Source organism: Elephas maximus, chromosome 22 (assembly GCF_024166365.1).
Source record: "Elephas maximus indicus isolate mEleMax1 chromosome 22, mEleMax1 primary haplotype, whole genome shotgun sequence".
Classification (NCBI taxonomy): Eukaryota; Metazoa; Chordata; class Mammalia; order Proboscidea; family Elephantidae; genus Elephas; species Elephas maximus.
In genome coordinates this window covers 6205486-6222316 of record NC_064840.1, presented here as the reverse complement: position 1 = coordinate 6222316, position 16831 = coordinate 6205486, and the positions used below count along the sequence as shown (strand labels likewise).

The 16831-nt window shown below is 48.0% G+C and overlaps 1 protein-coding gene across 3 annotated transcripts in view; it reads left to right on the top strand.

Moving 5' to 3' along the window:
- Positions 1 to 16831, top strand: part of RFLNA (refilin A) — a 148847-nt gene that overhangs the window by 129710 nt on the left and 2306 nt on the right. For all 3 annotated transcript variants that reach the window (XM_049866167.1, XM_049866166.1, XM_049866169.1), the window contains one exon: positions 15085 to 15194. In XM_049866167.1, the coding sequence (XP_049722124.1) occupies positions 15085 to 15194 (110 nt within the window). The remainder of the gene's footprint in view (positions 1 to 15084; positions 15195 to 16831) is intronic.

The following is a 16831-nucleotide window of genomic DNA, read 5'->3' as shown; positions in this document are numbered from 1 at the left end:
AGAGCCCCTTGCGTCTCAAAGAAATCCTCTCTGCGTGTTGTTTGTAGGGAGGGTGTGGAGGGGCTACCGCAGCTGGCTCCTGCTCCTGCAGCCCTTCCCTCTCCGTTGGCAGAGAAAGGTCTCCAGAGTACCTTAGCACCGTGTGACACCCCCACCCATGCCTGCGTCTTCCTGCCTCCCCGTCTGTGGCCATATGTCACACCCCCTGCAACCAGAACTATCCCGGGAGTGCCGAGGCTCGTCACCCCCATCTGGGGCGTGGCGCACGGTAGGGTTTGCCCTTCATGCTTCACCCAACCTTCAGATACTGTCTCTGGGGAAGAATACTGTTTGTGTAGACACAAAATCGTGAGTTTCCCAGCTGGGTCAGTGTGGACTTACCCGTGAGCCACAGAGGACACCGGACAAGCATCAATCTGTGGCTGCCTGTTTTTTTTTTTTTTAATTGAATGCCCTGAAATGATACGTGCTTGCTTCTGGAAAGCAGGAGCAGTGTAGACTGGAGGCCCCAGAAGTGTCAGTTTGTCCCCCTATCCTGGGTGGCCCACTGGGTCTTAGTTAAAAAGGAGGACTCACACACAAGCTGCCATTGACGTAATGCTTGCTCTGTGCCAGGCAGTGTTGTGGGTTTTCTTCGACAGAGCAGAGGAGGCTGCAGGCCAAGGGGGTCAGTGTATGAGCCTCCTGTTGCTGCTGTAACAAGTCTAAAACCACACAGACGTACTTTCCCACAGTGCTGCAGGTCAGAGGTCCTTGCGTCAGGTGTCGGCAGGGCTGGGCCTTCTGGAAGCTCTGGGGGAGAATCCGCTTCCTTGCCTTTTCCAGCTTCCAGAGGCCCCCACGTTCCTTGGCTTGTGGCCCCCTCCTCTGTCTCCAGTGCCAGTAGCATAGCATCTTCTGGTCACTGTCCGCCTCCGACCTCTGCTTCTGTGGTCACATCTCCTTCTGTGACTCTGATCTCTTGTCCCCTGGCACTGACGCCGAAGTGACGCTGGGCCCATCTGGACCATCCATCCATCTCCCCAACCCAAGTCTTTAGCGAAATCGCATCTGCACAGTCCCTTCTGCCATGTGAGGTGACCTGAGAATTAGGACACAAGTCTTGGAGGCCATTGTTTGCCGACTACACAGGCCAAAGAATACAGCCGTCACCTCTTTACTGGGGAGAAGCGGGGCCACCTTGAGGGCAGAGGGCTGCTGCCTGGGGCTTTCCAGGAGCCTCTTCCTCCCCTTCTCCAAGCCTCGCATCCTTCCTCCGTGTGGTCCCTGCCCTGTTCTGGAGGCAGCACAGTGCTGGCCAGGAGGGGCTGCTGCTTGTCCACAGGCTGACGCCCGGCCTGGCCTTGAGGCCCCCGTGGTTGGGGAGAGAGGGGTTTTGCAGCTGGGCCGTCATCCTGTGGAGATAGGAATGTGCCATCTGCCCGTGTCTGTGTCTTTCCTGAGCACCCCGTGCACCGGCCCTGGGGTTAAAGAGGGAACAAGTCCCGGGCCATAGGAGCTAAAGTTCTAGGATCACACACACACAAAGGCGTCACAGCAGTGGGGACCGGCAGGCGGGAGCCCCAGGGGCCCTGCTGAGGGTGGCAGGAATGCAGGAAGGTGGCACTTAAATTGGCCAAGTGCGAGAAAGAGCTAGAATGCCATCCTGGGACAGCAGGGGCCCAGGCACAGAGGCGACCTGGGGTCCCAGCTGGAGGGGCAAGGGAGAGAAATGGGCCGAGGCCTGATGGGGGAAGTGCCCTGAGCCCTGGTGTTGAGGGAGCCTGGATATGGGGGGCAGTGGTGGGCAGGTAATGGCTGAGAGGAGCAGAGGGACATGGACTCCCCAGGCATAGCATCTGGGCCAGACTGCCAGGGTTCAAATCCCAGCTCTGCCTCTTCCTAGTTGGGTGGCTTTGGGCAAGTTAGGTAGCCACTACGGGCCTCAGTTTCAGCATCTGAAGAATGGGAGTGCAGCTCCCTCATAGGCTCATTGTGAGGACAAATGCGGGGGCGGGGGGTGGTGAGTGGGGAGTGCTCAGCATGGGGCCGGGATGGCAAGAGGAGGGCCGGGGGCAGGGACAGATAAGGGAATGTCAGCCCTGTTAGGGGCATGGGTGCTATGAGCGTGAACCTGGGGGCTGTTTTAGAGCAGGGTCAGGGCCGGGGTGGTGCTGCTTGTTGGTAAGTGTCTTAGCAATCTAGTCCTGCTGTAACAGAAACACCATAAGTGGGCGGCTTTAACAAACAAATTCATTTTTTCACAGTTCAGGAAACTAGAAGTCTGAATTCAGGGCACCAGCTCTAGGGGAAGGCTTTCTCTGAAAGCTCTGGGGGAAGGTCCTTGTCTCAGCTTCTAGCCCTGGCATCCGAGGTTCCTTGGTGATCTCCACGGGGCATCTGTCTTTCCCCATTGTGCTTGCTTCTTTGTGTCCAATCTGCTCTTTTTATATCCTAAACAGTGGTTACGTTTAAGACACACACTATACTGGTATGGCCTGATAAACATAGCAAAGAAAAACCCAGTTCCCAAATGGGATTATCCACGGGTATAACTAGCTGATCCCCTCGAGTTGATTCTGACTCCTGGTGACCCCAAAGGACAGAGTAGAACTGCCCCATGGGGCTTCCAAGGCTGAAATCTCACAGGAGCAGATTGCCAGGTCTTTCTCCTGCAGAGCAGCTGGTGGGTTTCAACCACCAACCTTTTGGTAAGCAGCCAAGTGTTCAACCACTGTACCACCAGGATTCCTTCTACACAGGTATAAAACTAAAACTGTTGCTGTCGAGTCAATTCCGACTCATAGTGACCCGGTAGGACAAAGTAGAACTGTCCCATAGGATTGCCAAGGAGTGGCTGGTGGATTCGAACTGCCCACCTTTTGGTTAACCAGCAAATGCTTAACCACTGTACCACCAGGGCTCCCTCTCCACAGTATAGGGGTTAGGATTTACAGCCCATAACAAAGGTGCACCCCTCCCTCACGAGCGCCACCCCGAGTGCCAGCTGCTACGGGCTCATGCTGCTCCTCCCTTCTGGAGAACTGTCCTCCCGCAGTGAGAAGGCAGACTGCTTTCGCAGGTCACTCCCACCCTAGGGGGCAGCCAGAGGCCCCCTAGTCAGCATGCCGCCCACGTTCCCGAGTGCCCCTGGGGTCAGGCTGAGGCCGGGCTCCATGGCTTCTGGTCTCCCTGGCTCATCTCACACCGGCCTCCACGAGAATCCCCCATGAGTGACTTTCCTGAGCCCCAGTCAGGACCTGTCTGAGACGGAGGCTGTCTGAGGGGCAGCTTCCGGAGCTCAGGCCAGAGTGCCAGGTGCCATCGAGTCAGCCCTGACCCACGGTGGCCCATGTGTGTGAGAGTAGAACTGTGCTCCGTGGGGTTTTCAATGGCTGATTTTTTGGACTAGATTGCCGGGACTTTCTTGCGATGTGCCTCTGGGTGGACTTGAATCCCCAACCTTTTGGTTAGCAGCCAAGCACATTGACCACTGGCAGCACCTATGGACTGCTAGACCAAAATAGTAAGAGGGATTTGGCCAAGGCAGATAGAGGGAAGGAGTGTTCAGGGTGGAGGACGTCGTGCGTGTGTACGCATGCTTGTGTGCACATATGTACATGCATGTATGTGCGGGGAAGGCAGGTGAGGGCTCTAAGCCATCCGTGTGGGGTGACGAAGATGGGAAGTGGAGGGTTACACGCACCTTAGAAAACGAAGGACATCTAGGGCTTCCTAACTTCATACCATTCTTATCCTCAGAGTGACCAAGACCCTGATGGCCAGAGGGATGGGAGGAGGCCAGGCCAGAGACCACAGGGGTGGCCCATTCAGATCTGGGTGTGTTAATGGGGCCAGGGAGGCACATGCTGCAGGACCTTACCTGCTGGCCCCCTCCTTCCCTTCCTCCCTACTCTTTCCTGCCTCCTCCCTCTCCCTTCCCTCCCTGCTTCCTCCCTCTCTTCCGCTCCCTCTTCCTTCCCTGCATCCTTCCTTCTTTCCTCCCTTCCTCCTTTTTTTTTTTTAATTGTGGTGAAAATATACACAACAAACCATACACCAGTTCAACAGTTCCTACGTGTATCAGTCAGTGACATTCTTCTAGTTGTGCAGCCATTCTTGCTCCCAGACCCAGTGCCCTCAAGTCGATTCCGACTCACAGCGACCCTACAGGACAGAGTAGAACTGCCCCATAGAGTTTCCAGGGAGCGCCTGGCAGATTTGAACTGCCAACCCTTTGGTTAGCAGCCATAGCACTTTACCACCACGCCACCAGGGTTTCCCCATTCTTGCTATCCCTTTCCAAATTACTTCACCACCATTGACATGAACTCACTGTGACCTTAGGCAGAAACTTCCTTCCCTCCTCCCTCCCACCCCTGGTAACCACTAATGAGCTTTGCTTTCTATATATTTGCCATTTTCATGTAAGCGAAATCATACACTATTTCTTCTTTCTTGACTCATTTCACTCAGCATGTTTGCAAGGTGCATCCATGTTGTGGCCCGCATCGGGACTTCATTTCTCTTTTTGGCTGAGTAATATCCCATTGTGTGTATGTACATTTTATTTATCCATTCATCTGTTGATGGACTGTTTGGTTGTTGCCACCTTTTGGCTCTTGTGGAAAGTGCTGCAGTGAACGCTGGTGTACAGGTTTCTGTTTGCATTCCCACCCTCACTTGCTCTGGTACGTACCTAGCGTTGGGTAATATGGTAGCTCCAGGTTCAGCTTTTTGTGGAACCTCCAAACGGTTTTCCACAGTGGCTGCACCATTTTGCATTCCTACCAGCAATGGATGAGGGTTCCAGTTTCTCCACAACCTTGTCAACAATTCTCGTTTTTTTTTTTTTTTTTTTTAAATCAGACCAAGCTTCTGGCCTGACTCTTACCTTTTTTTTTTAATGTGTTTTAGGTGAAAGTTTACAGTGCAAATTAGTTTCTCATTCAAAAATATATACACAGATTGTTTTGTGACATTGGCTGCAATCCCTGCAATGTGTCAGCACTCTTCCCCTTTCCTTTTCTACCCTAGGTGCCCCGTGTCCATTCGTCCAGCTTTCGTGCCCCTTCCTGCCTTCTCACCTTTCCTTTTGGGCAGGTGTTGCCCATTTGGTCTCATATGCTTGATTGAAGTAAGAAGCACGTTCCTCACAGGTGTTATTGTTTGTTTTATAGGCCTGTCTAATCTTCGGCTGAAAGCTGGGCTTCAAGATTGGCTTCAGTTCTGAGTTAGCAGGGTGTCCAGGGGCCAGTCTCGGGGATTCCGCCAGTCTTTTTTTGTGAATTTGAATTTTGTTCTGCATTTTTCTCCCACTCTGTCTGGGGCCCTGTATTATGATCCCAGAGAGGTTGGTGGTGGTAGCCGGGCACCATCTAGTTCTTCTGGGCTCAGGCTTGTGGAGGCCGTGATTCCTGTGGTCCATTAGTCCTTTGGACTAGTCTTTTCCTTTTGTCTTTGGTTTTCTTCTTTCTCCTTTGTTCCGAATGTGAGGGACTAATAAATGTATCTTTGATAGCTGCTCACAAGCTTTTAACACTCCAGACACTGTTCACCAAAGTAGGACGTAGAACATTTTCTATATGAACTGTGTTACGACAGTTGACCTAGATGTCCCCCAAGACCATGGTCTTCAGCCTCAGCCCTAGTAACTCGCTCCCTCAAGGTGTTTGGACGTGTCTAGGAAGCATCTATGACTTTGCCTTGGTCAAGATGTGTTGAGTCCCTCTGTATTGTGTGTTGTCTTTCCCTTCACCAAAGTTAACACTTGCCTGCCATCTAGTTAGTGATTTCCCCTCCCCACCCTTTCTCTCCCTCATAACTATCAAAGATGGTTTTTTTTCTGTATGTAAACCTTATATAATATTTGTCCATTTGTGATTGACTTATTTCACTCAGCATAATGCTGTCTAGATTGATCCATGTTGTGAGATGTTTCACAGATTCATCATTGTTCTTTATTGTTGTGTAGTGTTCTATTGTGTGTACATACCATAATTTGTTTATTCCTTCATCTGTTGATGGGCACCTAGGTTGTTTCCATCTTTTTGCTGTTGTGAATAGTGCTGCAGTAAACGTGGGTGTGCATATGTCTATTCCTGTGATGGCTTTTATTTCTCTAGAATATATTCCTCAGGGTGGGATTGCTGGATCATGTGGTGTTTCTACTTCTAGCTTTTTAAGGAGAAGCCATATCGTTCTCCATAATGGTTGTACCATTTTACATTCCTGCCAGCAGTGCATAAGATTTCCAATCTCCCCTAACCTCTCCAACATTTGTTATTTTCAGTTTTATTTATTAGTTGTAGTAATGGCAGGGTTAGTTGGTATCTAAATGTAGTTTTGATTTGCATTTCTCTAATGGCTAACGATCCCAAGTGTTTCCTCATGTGTCTGTTAGGTGTCTGAATGTTGTCTTTGGTGAAGTGTCTGTTCATATCGTTTGCCCATTTTTTCATTGGATTATTTGTCTTTTTGTTATTGAGGAGTTATTGTATAGATTTTAGGAATTAGACCCTTTTTTTCAGGTATGTCATAACCAATATTTTTTTCCCAGTCTGTAAGTTCTCTTTTTTGGTGAAGCCTTTTGATGAGCTTAAGCGTTGCTCCCAGTTATCTCGTTTGTCTTCTGATGTTTGTGCATTGTTATGGTTTGCATTGAATTTATGCCATGTATTAGGGCCCCTGGAAACCCTGGTGGCATAGTGGTTAAGTGCTACAGCTGCTAACCAAGAGGTCGGCAGTTTGAATCCACCAGGTGCTCCTTGGAAACTCTATGGGGCCGTTCTACTTGCTATGAGTCGGGATCGACTTGACAGTGGGTTTGGTTTTGGTATTATGGCCGCTAGTGTCGTCCCTACTTTTTCTCCCATGATTTTTATCATTTTAGGTTTTTTATTTAGGTCTGTGAATACTTTTTGAGTTAGTTTTTGTGTATGGTGTGAGGTATGGGTCCTCTTTCATTTTTTTATGGATGGATATCCAGTTTTGCCAGCACCATTTGTTAAAAGACTGGCTTCCCCCATTTAATTGGCTTTGGTCCTTTGTCAAAGATCAGCTGACCATAGGTGGGTGGATTTACATCGGGCTTCTTGATTCTGTTCTATTGGTCTATGTGTCTGTCGTTGTACCAGCACCAGGCTGTTTTGACTACCATGGCTGTATAGTAGGTTCTGAGGTCAAGTAGTACGAGGCTTCCTACTTTTTTCCTTTTCTTCAATAATGCTTTGCTTATCTGGGGCCTCATTCCATATAAAGTTGATTAGTTTTTCTGTCTAGTTAAAGAACGCTGTTGGTATTTGGATCAGAATTGCTTTATATCTGTAGCTCGCTTTGGGTAGAATTGACTTTTTACAATATTGAGTCTTCCCAGCCATGAGCATGGTATGTTTTTCCATTTATGTCGGTCTCTTTTGGTTTCTTGCAATACTGTTTTGCAGCTTTCCTTCTGTAGGTCTTTTATGTCCCTGATTAGATTTATTTCTAAATATTTTATCTCTTTAGGGACTTTTCATTTTCCTGACTTCCTTTTCAAAGTTCTCTTTATTGGTGTATAGGAATCCAACTGACTTTTTACGTTGATCTTGTATCCTGCTACTTTGCTAAATCTTTCTGTTAGTTCCAGTACAGCAGCCTCCCCCCACCATCTGCAGGTTCACTTTCCATGGTTTCAGATACCCTGGTCAACTGTGGTCCAAAAATGTAAAATGAGTAGCGTATGAAATCTCGTACCGTCCTGCTCCATCTCACCCAGGGACCACATTCACATAATTTTTATTACAGTATATTGTTATAATTGCTCTATTTTATTTTTAATTATTGTTGTTAATCTCTCACTGTACCTAATCTATAGATTAAACATCATAGGTATGCATAAAAAAAAAAAAAAAGCATGTATAGGACAAAATATACTATGTATAGGATTCAGCACTATCCGTGCTTTCAGGCATCCTTTGGAGGTCTTGGAACGTATCCCCCGCAGATAAAAGGGGACTACTATAGTGTTTTTGTGGAATCTTTGGGGTTCTGTTATGTATAGGGTTATACCATCTGTGAACAGGGATAGTTTTACTTCTTCCTTTCCAATCTGGATCCTCTTTATTTCTTTTTCTTACCTTATTGCTCTAGCTAGAACTTCCAGCATAATGTTAAATAGGAGTAGTGATAAAGGGTATCCTTGTCTTGTTCCCATTCTCAGGGGGAATGCTTTCAGCCTCTCTCTATTGAGAATGATGTTGGCTGTTGGTTTTGTATAACCTGTTAACAAAAAACCCTTTGCCATTGAGTCAATTGCAACTAATAGTGACCCTATAGGACAAGAGTAGAACTGCCCTATAGGGTTTCCAAGGAGCAGCTGATGGATTCAAACTGCTGACCTTTTGGATAATAGCCATAGCTTGCTATAGCTCTTAACTATTGTGCCACCAGGGCTACATGCCTTTATTATGTTGAGGAATTCCCCTTGTATTATTCCTATTTTATTGAGAGTTTTTATCAAGAGTGGGTGTTGAACATTATCAAATGCCTTTTCTGCATCGATCGTGATGATCATGTGATTCTTTTCTTTTGTTCTGTTTATATCGTGGATTACATTGATTGATTTTATAATATTGAACCATCCTTGCATACCTGGTATGAATCCTACTTGGTCGTGCTGTATTATCTTTTTTTTTTTTTTTTTATATGATGCTGAATTCTATTGGCTAGATTTTTGAGGATTTTTGCATCTATATTCGTGAGAGATACTGGTCTAAAAAATTTTCTTTTTTTGTGGTGTTGTTACCTGACTTTGGTATCAGGGTTATGCTGGCTTGATAGAATGGATTCAGGAGTATTCCTTCCTTTTCTGTGCTCTGAAATAGTTTTAGTAGTACTAGTGTGAGCTCTTCTCTGAACGTTTGGTAGAATTTTCCAGTGAAGCCATGCTGGCTAAGGCTTTTTGTTGCTGTCACTGGAAGTTTTTTTGTTTTTTTGTTTTTAATTACTTCTTCAACCTCTTCTCTTGGTCTGTTCAGATTTTCTCAATTTGTGTTAGTTTAGATAGGTAGCATGTTTCTAGAAATTTGTCCATTTCCTCTAGGTATTAAAATTGGTTAGAATACAATTTTTCATAGTATTCTGTTATGATCCTTTTTATTTTAGTTAGGTTTGTTGTAATGTCCCCCATCTCATTTCTTACTTGGGTTATTTTTTTCCTCTCTTGTTTTTCTTTTGTCAGTTCGGTCAGTGGTTTGTCAGTTCTGTTGATCTTTTCAAAGAATCAACTTTCGGTCTTTGTGATTCTTTGTATTGTTTTTCTGTTGTCTTTTTCATTTATTTCTGCTCTAATCTTTATTATTTCCTTTCTTCTGGTGCCTGTGGACTTCTTTTACTGTTCTATGTTTGTTCAAGTTGTAGGGCTAACTTTGATTTTGGCCCTTCTTTTTTGATGTGTGCATTTATTGCTATAAATTGACCTCTGAGCGCTGCCTTTGCTGTGTCCGAAAGGTTTTGATATGATGTGTTTTCATTCTGATTTGATTCTAGGAATTATTTTATTCCCTCTTTGATTCTGTCTACTACCCAGTTGTTTCTAAGCAAGGTGTTATTCAGTTTCCATGTATTTGACTTTTTTTTCCTTGCTTTTCCTGTTATGATTTCTACCTTTATGGCATTGTGATCAGAGAGAATGCATTGTATTATTTCCATGTTTTGCATTTTTTTGAGAGTTGCTTTGTGGCCTAATATGTCTATTCTGGAGAACGTTCCAAGTACATTGAAAAAGAATGCATACTTTGCTGCTGTTGGGTGGAGTGTTCTATGTATATCTGTGAGGTCAAGTTGGTTGATTTTGGCCTTTCAGTCTCTGTATCTTTGTTGAGTTTCTTTCTAGATGTTCTATCCTTTACCAAGAGTGTTGCATTGAAGTCTCCTTTTATTGTTGAACTGTCAATTTGTCTTTTAAGTGCTCTTAGAGTTTGTTTTGTGTACTTTAAAGCCCTGTCATTGAGTATGTAGATATTTATTAAGGTTATGTCTTCTTGGTGGATTGTTCCTTTAATCATTTTATAATGTCCTTCCTTGTCTTTTATGGTTAATTTTTGCCCTAAAGTCTATTTTATCTGAGATTCGTATTGCCACTCCTGCCCTTTTTTGGTCACTGTTTGCTTGATGTATTTTTTCCATCCTTTGTTTCTTGTAGACAGCATATTGATGGGTTGTGTTTTTTTTTTTTTTTTTTTTTTTATCCATTCTGCCACTGTCTCTTTCCAGGTGCATTTAAGCCATTTACGTTCAGTGTGATTTTCGATAGATATGAATTTAATGCTGTCATATTGCTGTTTCGTGTGTGTGTGTGTGTGTGTGCTGCTGATGTTTTCTTTGTTCCTCTTTCCTATGCTGAGTTTCTTTGTGGGTATTCTTTTCTTTTGTTAGTATAAATTTTATGTTTACTGAGACTGTTTTTCTTTTTTATTCTGATGAGTATGTTTGTTAACTTTCTCTGTAGTTTTCTTGAAATGGTTCCCTATTCTCCTAAGTTTGAACCAGCCTTTTATTACTTGATATTACCTTGAGTTCCTCTCCATTTGAAAGTTCTATACCTACATGTTTATTCCCCTTTTTATTGTTTTGGTGTTGCTGTCATTTACAGATGGACATCTCTATTTCCCTGTTTTATGTCTTTTAGCTTTATTATTGAGTTCTTTACCTAGTTTGGTCTCCAGCTGATCTTGTCCTGTGTCCTAGACTCTAGCTGTTATCTGATGTTGTTGGTTCTCTAACTGAAGGGCTCTCTTTAATATTTTTTAAGTTTGGTTTGGATTTTACGAATTCCCATAATTTCATTTATCTGGAAATGTCCTAATTTCACCATTGTATTTGAGAGTTTTGCAAGACATATTATTCTTGGTGGCAGTTTTTTTCTTGCAAGGTTTTATGTATGTCACTCCATTGCCTTCTTGCCTATATAGTTTCTGCCGAGTCTTGGTCTTACTGTTTTCCTTTTGTAAGTGATTTTTTTTGTTTTTCTAGAGCTATTCTCAGGATTCTTTGGTTTTGGTAAGTGTGATTATGGTATGTCTTGGTAAATTTCTTTTGGAGTTTTATTCCCAGGATTCTTTGTCTTTGGTTTTGTAAGTGTGATTATGGTATGTCTTGGTAAATTTCTTTCGGAGTTTTATTCCCAGGATTCTTTGTCTTTGGTTTTGTAAGTGTGATTATGGTGTGTCTTGGTAAATTTCTTTTGGATTCTACCCTATATGGGGTTCATTTAGCTTCTTGGATGGTGAGCTTTTTGTCTTTTGCAATATTTGAGAAGTTTTCTGCCAGCAAATCTTCAACAAGCCCTGGTTTGGCAAGGTGGCTGAGGGCAGACTAGGTGGGTGCTGTCTGCCTCCTGATGTTGGTCCAGTGGTATGGGAGCATTCACAGCCCCTTGCCAGATAGGCAGGGGTGTCAGACGGAAAATGGTACAGGCTCACTTTTCACCATTCAGCAGCTGGTCGATTGGAGGGTGCGGAGGGGCAGTGTGAGCTTGGTGCAGTAGCAGGCCTGAGCACTGGGGACACTCTAGCTGGGGTGGCATGGCGGGGACCAACCAGTAGAAGGGGGGGGGGTGGTATACAGGGCTGGGGGAGGAGAAGGAAAAGAGAGGGAAAAAAAGGATGGACAGGGGCAGGGCACACCTGGGGCCCGGTGGGAAGGGGGAGGAGGTGGCATATGGGGTTAGGTGGAATTTAGAGAAAGTTAAAGAAAAAACAATAAAATAAACGGTGTGGTGGAGGTCGGCGGATGGGAAGAGGGAGGACCTGGGGCAGTGGCAGGCTGGTGTGCCAGCAGCTCTACCTGCAGTGGTATGTCAGGAGCCAGCAGAAAGGTGGAGAGCTGGCATACGGGGCTTGGTGAGAGGGAGAAAGAAAAGTAAGAAAGGAAAAAAGAAAAAAAAGTGGTGATATGCTGAAGGCTGGCAGATGTGGGTGGGGCATACTCAGAGGGTGGTAGGAAGGGAGGGGAAGTGATATACTAGACTTGGTGGGGGAGAAAGAAAAGAAAAAAAAAATGGCATAGTGGAGGCTGCACGTGAGGGCAGGGCAGACCCTGAGTGCAGCGATGGGCTGGTAGGAAGCAGGGAGGTGGCATACAGGGCTAGATGGGAGGGAGAAAGATAAGGAAGAAAAAAAAAGAATAAACAAGAAAACTGGCCACACATTGGGGGCTGGCAAGCGGAGGCGGGGGTGAGCACAAGGGCCAGTGGGAAGGGAGGGGATGTGATATACGAGGCTAGGTGGAAAGGAGAAAGAAGTGAAAGAAAAAACAGAAAAAGTGGCACCATGATAGGAGCTGGCAGGAGGCAGGTGGACCTGGGGTGGCGGTGGGCCAGTGACTCTCTACCATGGTGGTGTGGTGTGGCGTGGCCCAGTGGGAAGAGATAGAGGTGGTATATGGGCTAGGTGGGAGGCAGGAAGAAAAGGAAGAATGGGGGGGAATGGTACAGTGGGTGAGGGTGGGTGGGACCTGGGGTGGTAGCGGGCAGGACTTGGGGGTGGCAGTGGGCTGGTGGCTCTCTACTTTTGGTGGTGTGGCATGACCCAGTGAGGGGCGTAGAAGTGGTATATGGGGGCTAGGAGGGAAGAAGAAAGAAAAGGAAGAAAGGGAGAAAAGAATTTTTGCGGCGAGGGCTAACGGATGGGGGCAGGGTGGACCTAGGACTGGGGCAGGCCAGTGGCTCTGTACCCAAGGCTGTGTGCTGTGGCCCAAGGAAGGAATGGTGGTGACATATAGGGCAGAAGGGTAAGGGTTGGGAAAGTGTTTCTCTGCTTACTGGGGTGCTTTGTCTCCTGCTGGAAGCTGCATGAAGTTGCCTTCCCATACTCCCTGTCCAGAGTTGTTGCTGGCTGTGTTCCAAGATGGCAACACTGTGCTGCGTTAGTTGGCAGGGAACCTACACTCCGTATCGCTCCTTGTTCTCCGTTTCCGTCGGTTTTTTTCTTCCATTTGGTGTTCGATCTAGTTCTTTATTCCTTCATTTGATGCTTAGGATTCCAGGACTGATGTTTGTGTCTGTTTTATTTTGTGTTTTGAATCTTTGCTGCAGAGGGATGACATGTAGTGTCTAAGGTGCCACGTTGCCTCTGCCTTCTCCGTTTTTTTGATCATTGCCATTCTAATGGGGCTGAGGTGGTAGCTCGTTGTGGTTTTGATTGGCCTCTCCCTAATGGCTAATGGGAGCCCTAGTGGCACAGTGCTTAAGCCTTTGGCTGACTTTTTGGTCAGCAGTTCAGATCCACCAGTCGCTCCTCGGAAATCCTGTGGGGGCAGTTCTGCCCTGTCCCGTAGGGTCACTTGAGTCAGAATCGATTCTGTCCCGTAGGGTCACTTGTGTCAGAATCGACTCGACGGCAGTAGGTTTGTTGGTCGAATCGCTAATGAGAGGAGCCCTGGTAGTGCAACCCCTTAGTCCCCTCCTTTCACCATCCCAGGGAGGGGCCTCTGGGGAGGTGAGACCCTGTGCCTCCATCCACACGGGGCCCCTCGGCCCCTCTGCCCCCTACTGCAGCGCCCCCAACCCTCCCTACCACTGACACAGGTAGACCAACAGCCCCAGCAAAGCGGGGAGGACTCGTGACCTGCCAGTCAGGGACCATTGCCAGTGTTTGTTTCCAGAACCTTGTCATTGCACCCAGTGACTCAGCACCCCTTAAACAGTAGCTCCCCATCTCTCCCTCCCCCAGCACCTGGTAACCTCTCATCTGCTTTCTGTCTCTGTGCGTTTGCCTGTTGTAGACATTTCACAGGAATGGAGTCATGTAACGCTTGTCCTCCTGGGTCTAGCTCCTTTCACTCAGCATCTTATTTTCAAGGTTCATCTGCGCCATAGTGTGTATCAGGGCTTCATTCCTCTTTACATGCATCCAATTTCTGGACTGTCAGTAATGGATGGATGGACATTTTCCTGGGAGGGTTACGCCTTGAGGGGCGAGTGGTGGGTGGGTGAAGGAAAGGGAGCAGGGCGGGGCAGGAGGGGGCATCCGTGCATGTTTGGACAGCTGGAGACCATGTGATGGGCTGGGCAGGGCTGTGGGGAGGCGGACTGCAGGGTGGGATGGGGGCCTTAGGCCACTGCCCCGAGAGTAGAGCTGGGCGCAGTGGTTCCTGACTGTTTTTGCTCCCACATGGGTTGGAACTGGAGGACAGACATTGAAACAGACTGGAGAAGGAACTTCGTAGCAGTTGAGCTGTAGGATGGGTTTGGAAGGGGGGTGGGTCTCAAGATTCTCACAGGTGCGAGTGACAGAAAGGTACCTCAAATGGTCTTAAGCCACATACGGAATTCGCTGGTCTCACCCAATTCTGTGTTAGCTTCAGGCAAGTCTCATTCCAGGAGTTCAAACAATGTTGGCAAGACTCAGTCGTTCACCTTCTGTTGGCCCTGCTCTCCTGGGTGTTGCTTCATTTCCAGATAGGTTCTCCTCAAGCAGTGAGGAGAACCGGTAGATCAATAGCCCCTATGCTGTGAGGCACCTCAGGGTGGCCTTCCCTGTAGCTCCTGCAGAAAACCCGGGTGGGCTCTCATTGGCCCAACCCGGGTCACATGCTTACACCTGGACCAATCATTGTCATCAGGGAGAGGTGCATGCTGGGTAGGCAAAGCCAGGTGTTCCCGCCCGGCTTTCTGCGCCCCAGTGCGGGCCCCTCACCCCAGCAGGGAGTCACAGGACTGCTGTACCCCTTTGGGGGTTGTCCTTGCCTCAGTCGACACCCGCAATAGCCAACCCTTTCTGTAGGCTGAGCCGCTCAGAGGGCCAGCCCCTTTCACCAGGAGGTCAGTTTGCTTGGGCTCAGGGGCTCCCAGACAGGGACCCTGGTTCTCCAGGACCCTGGGCCAGGGCCTAGGCTGTTAGTCTGTACCCTTCTCAAGGTGTAGGGATTTGGGGACCGGCTGAGGGGTAGGAGCCGTGGACCCAGGCAGGCATGCTGGGGTATAGGCACAAGGGTGTCTGGATGCCACAGAGGGTGACTGTGGGGGTGGTTCCTGCAAAGCTGTCCCCTAGACCCGGCCTGGAAGGGCGTGGGGGGCATGGCCCCAAATAGCTGCACATCGTGTGTCTATGGTTCTCCCCACAGCCCCCCTCCCTCCTCCGAAGTCCGCCGGCACTAGAGACGAGGCCCAGGATGCTGCCCGTGTTCTTTGGGGAGAGCATCGAGGTGAACCCCGAACCTACACATGAGATCCGGTGAGTGGGGGGCCCTGGTCCTGACTTCCTGGCTGAACAGGCTCCCTTCTGTAGGCTGCCCCTCTGGGCCCAGTTTACTGAGAAAAGGTGGCAGGTTCCTAGCAGAGAAGAGGCCAGTTCTAGGAGACTCTGACTCCAGGGGCCTTCTGTGGCCCGCCTGGCCTGCGCTGGGCCATTTTCTCCCTTCCCTTCTCCACCTATTTGGCTGGTTCTGTTTTTATTGTTGTGAAATATCCCTGGGTGGTACAAAGGATTAACATGCTCAGCTGCTAACCAAAAGGTCGGAGGTTCGAGTCCACCCAGAGGTACCTTGGAAGAAAGGCCTGGCTAGCTACTTCTGAAAAATCAGTCACAGAAAACCCTACGGAGCACAGTTCTACTCTGACACACACGGGGCACCATGAGTCGGAATTGACTCAACACCAACTGTTTTTTCTGGAGGGGGTGACATATGTATAGCACAGAATTTACCATTTTAACTAATTTTGAAGGTACAATTCTGAGTGTTAAGTATATCTCGTTCCAGATCTTTATCATCTCAAACAGAAACTTAATACCCAGTAAGCAATAACTCCTCAGTACCCTGTCCTCCCCAGCCCCTGGTAACCCCCGTTCTTCTTTCTGTCTCTAATCATTTGCATATTCTAGATATTTCATTTAAGTGGAATCACATAACATTTGTCCTTCTGTCTGGCGTGATGTTTTCAAGGTCCATCCATGTTGTAGCATCCATGTTTATGGCTGCATAATATTCCGTTGTTGGTTTTTATGTGCAGTCCAACCTCCCAGTCCCAGCAAGTTTGGGAAATGCTCCCCACGACCACCCTCCACCCCTCGGCAGCGCCCTCCCCCTCGGGTCCTGTCAGACCACTAGGTGTCACGGTACTAGGCAAACCTCCAGCAACTTGGGGTCTTCCCCTCAGTGTTTTCCCAGTGTCACGTGGTCAGCATGACCATCACGGTGCCCTTTATGTGGTGGTGGTGCCCTGTTCATGAGACACCTTAGTGGTATCTGGATTTCGGGTTTTCCTGAGTTAAGGTGGCCCGCCAGAAGCCTGCCTGTGGGGATGTGCCATCCTTGGTGGGTAGAGGCTGGGCCCAGGCCCAGAGGGTGAGCTTTCTAGTCTGTAGGTCTCGCCTATGTTCCACAGGGTTCTCCAGACTGACCCATCCATGTCAGCCTGGGGCAGCCATGCCCCGTCACCCCTCGACATGGCCCCAGGAGACAAATGGGTCTACTTCAAATGTTTTTCTCCTACAACCGTTCTCGTTTTTAATCTTTCAAATGCCAGTGCAAGTTGGATTGTCAGAGGCCCCTGCAAGGGTGCGTGAGGGTTGCCTGGCTCTCTTGCGGGGCATTTCATTCCCTCCACACACGCCTACCAATCACCTCTGGGGACAGAGCGGGAAGCAGGCCAGCCAAGACTACCCCTCCTGGAACCTTTGTTTCCGGTTTTATCTTCTGGAACTTTGGGAGCAGACCTGGGGGACAGGAGGCAGAACCTGGAGAGAGTGCTTCTCCGAGGGGTGTTGAACTGTTTTGGGAAAGTGATTTTGATAGAATCTGAAAATTGTGGGAAACCTGCAGGAAGAGTAGAGGAACTCCTAGCCGTCACCTGCGCTTAGCTCGCTGGCTT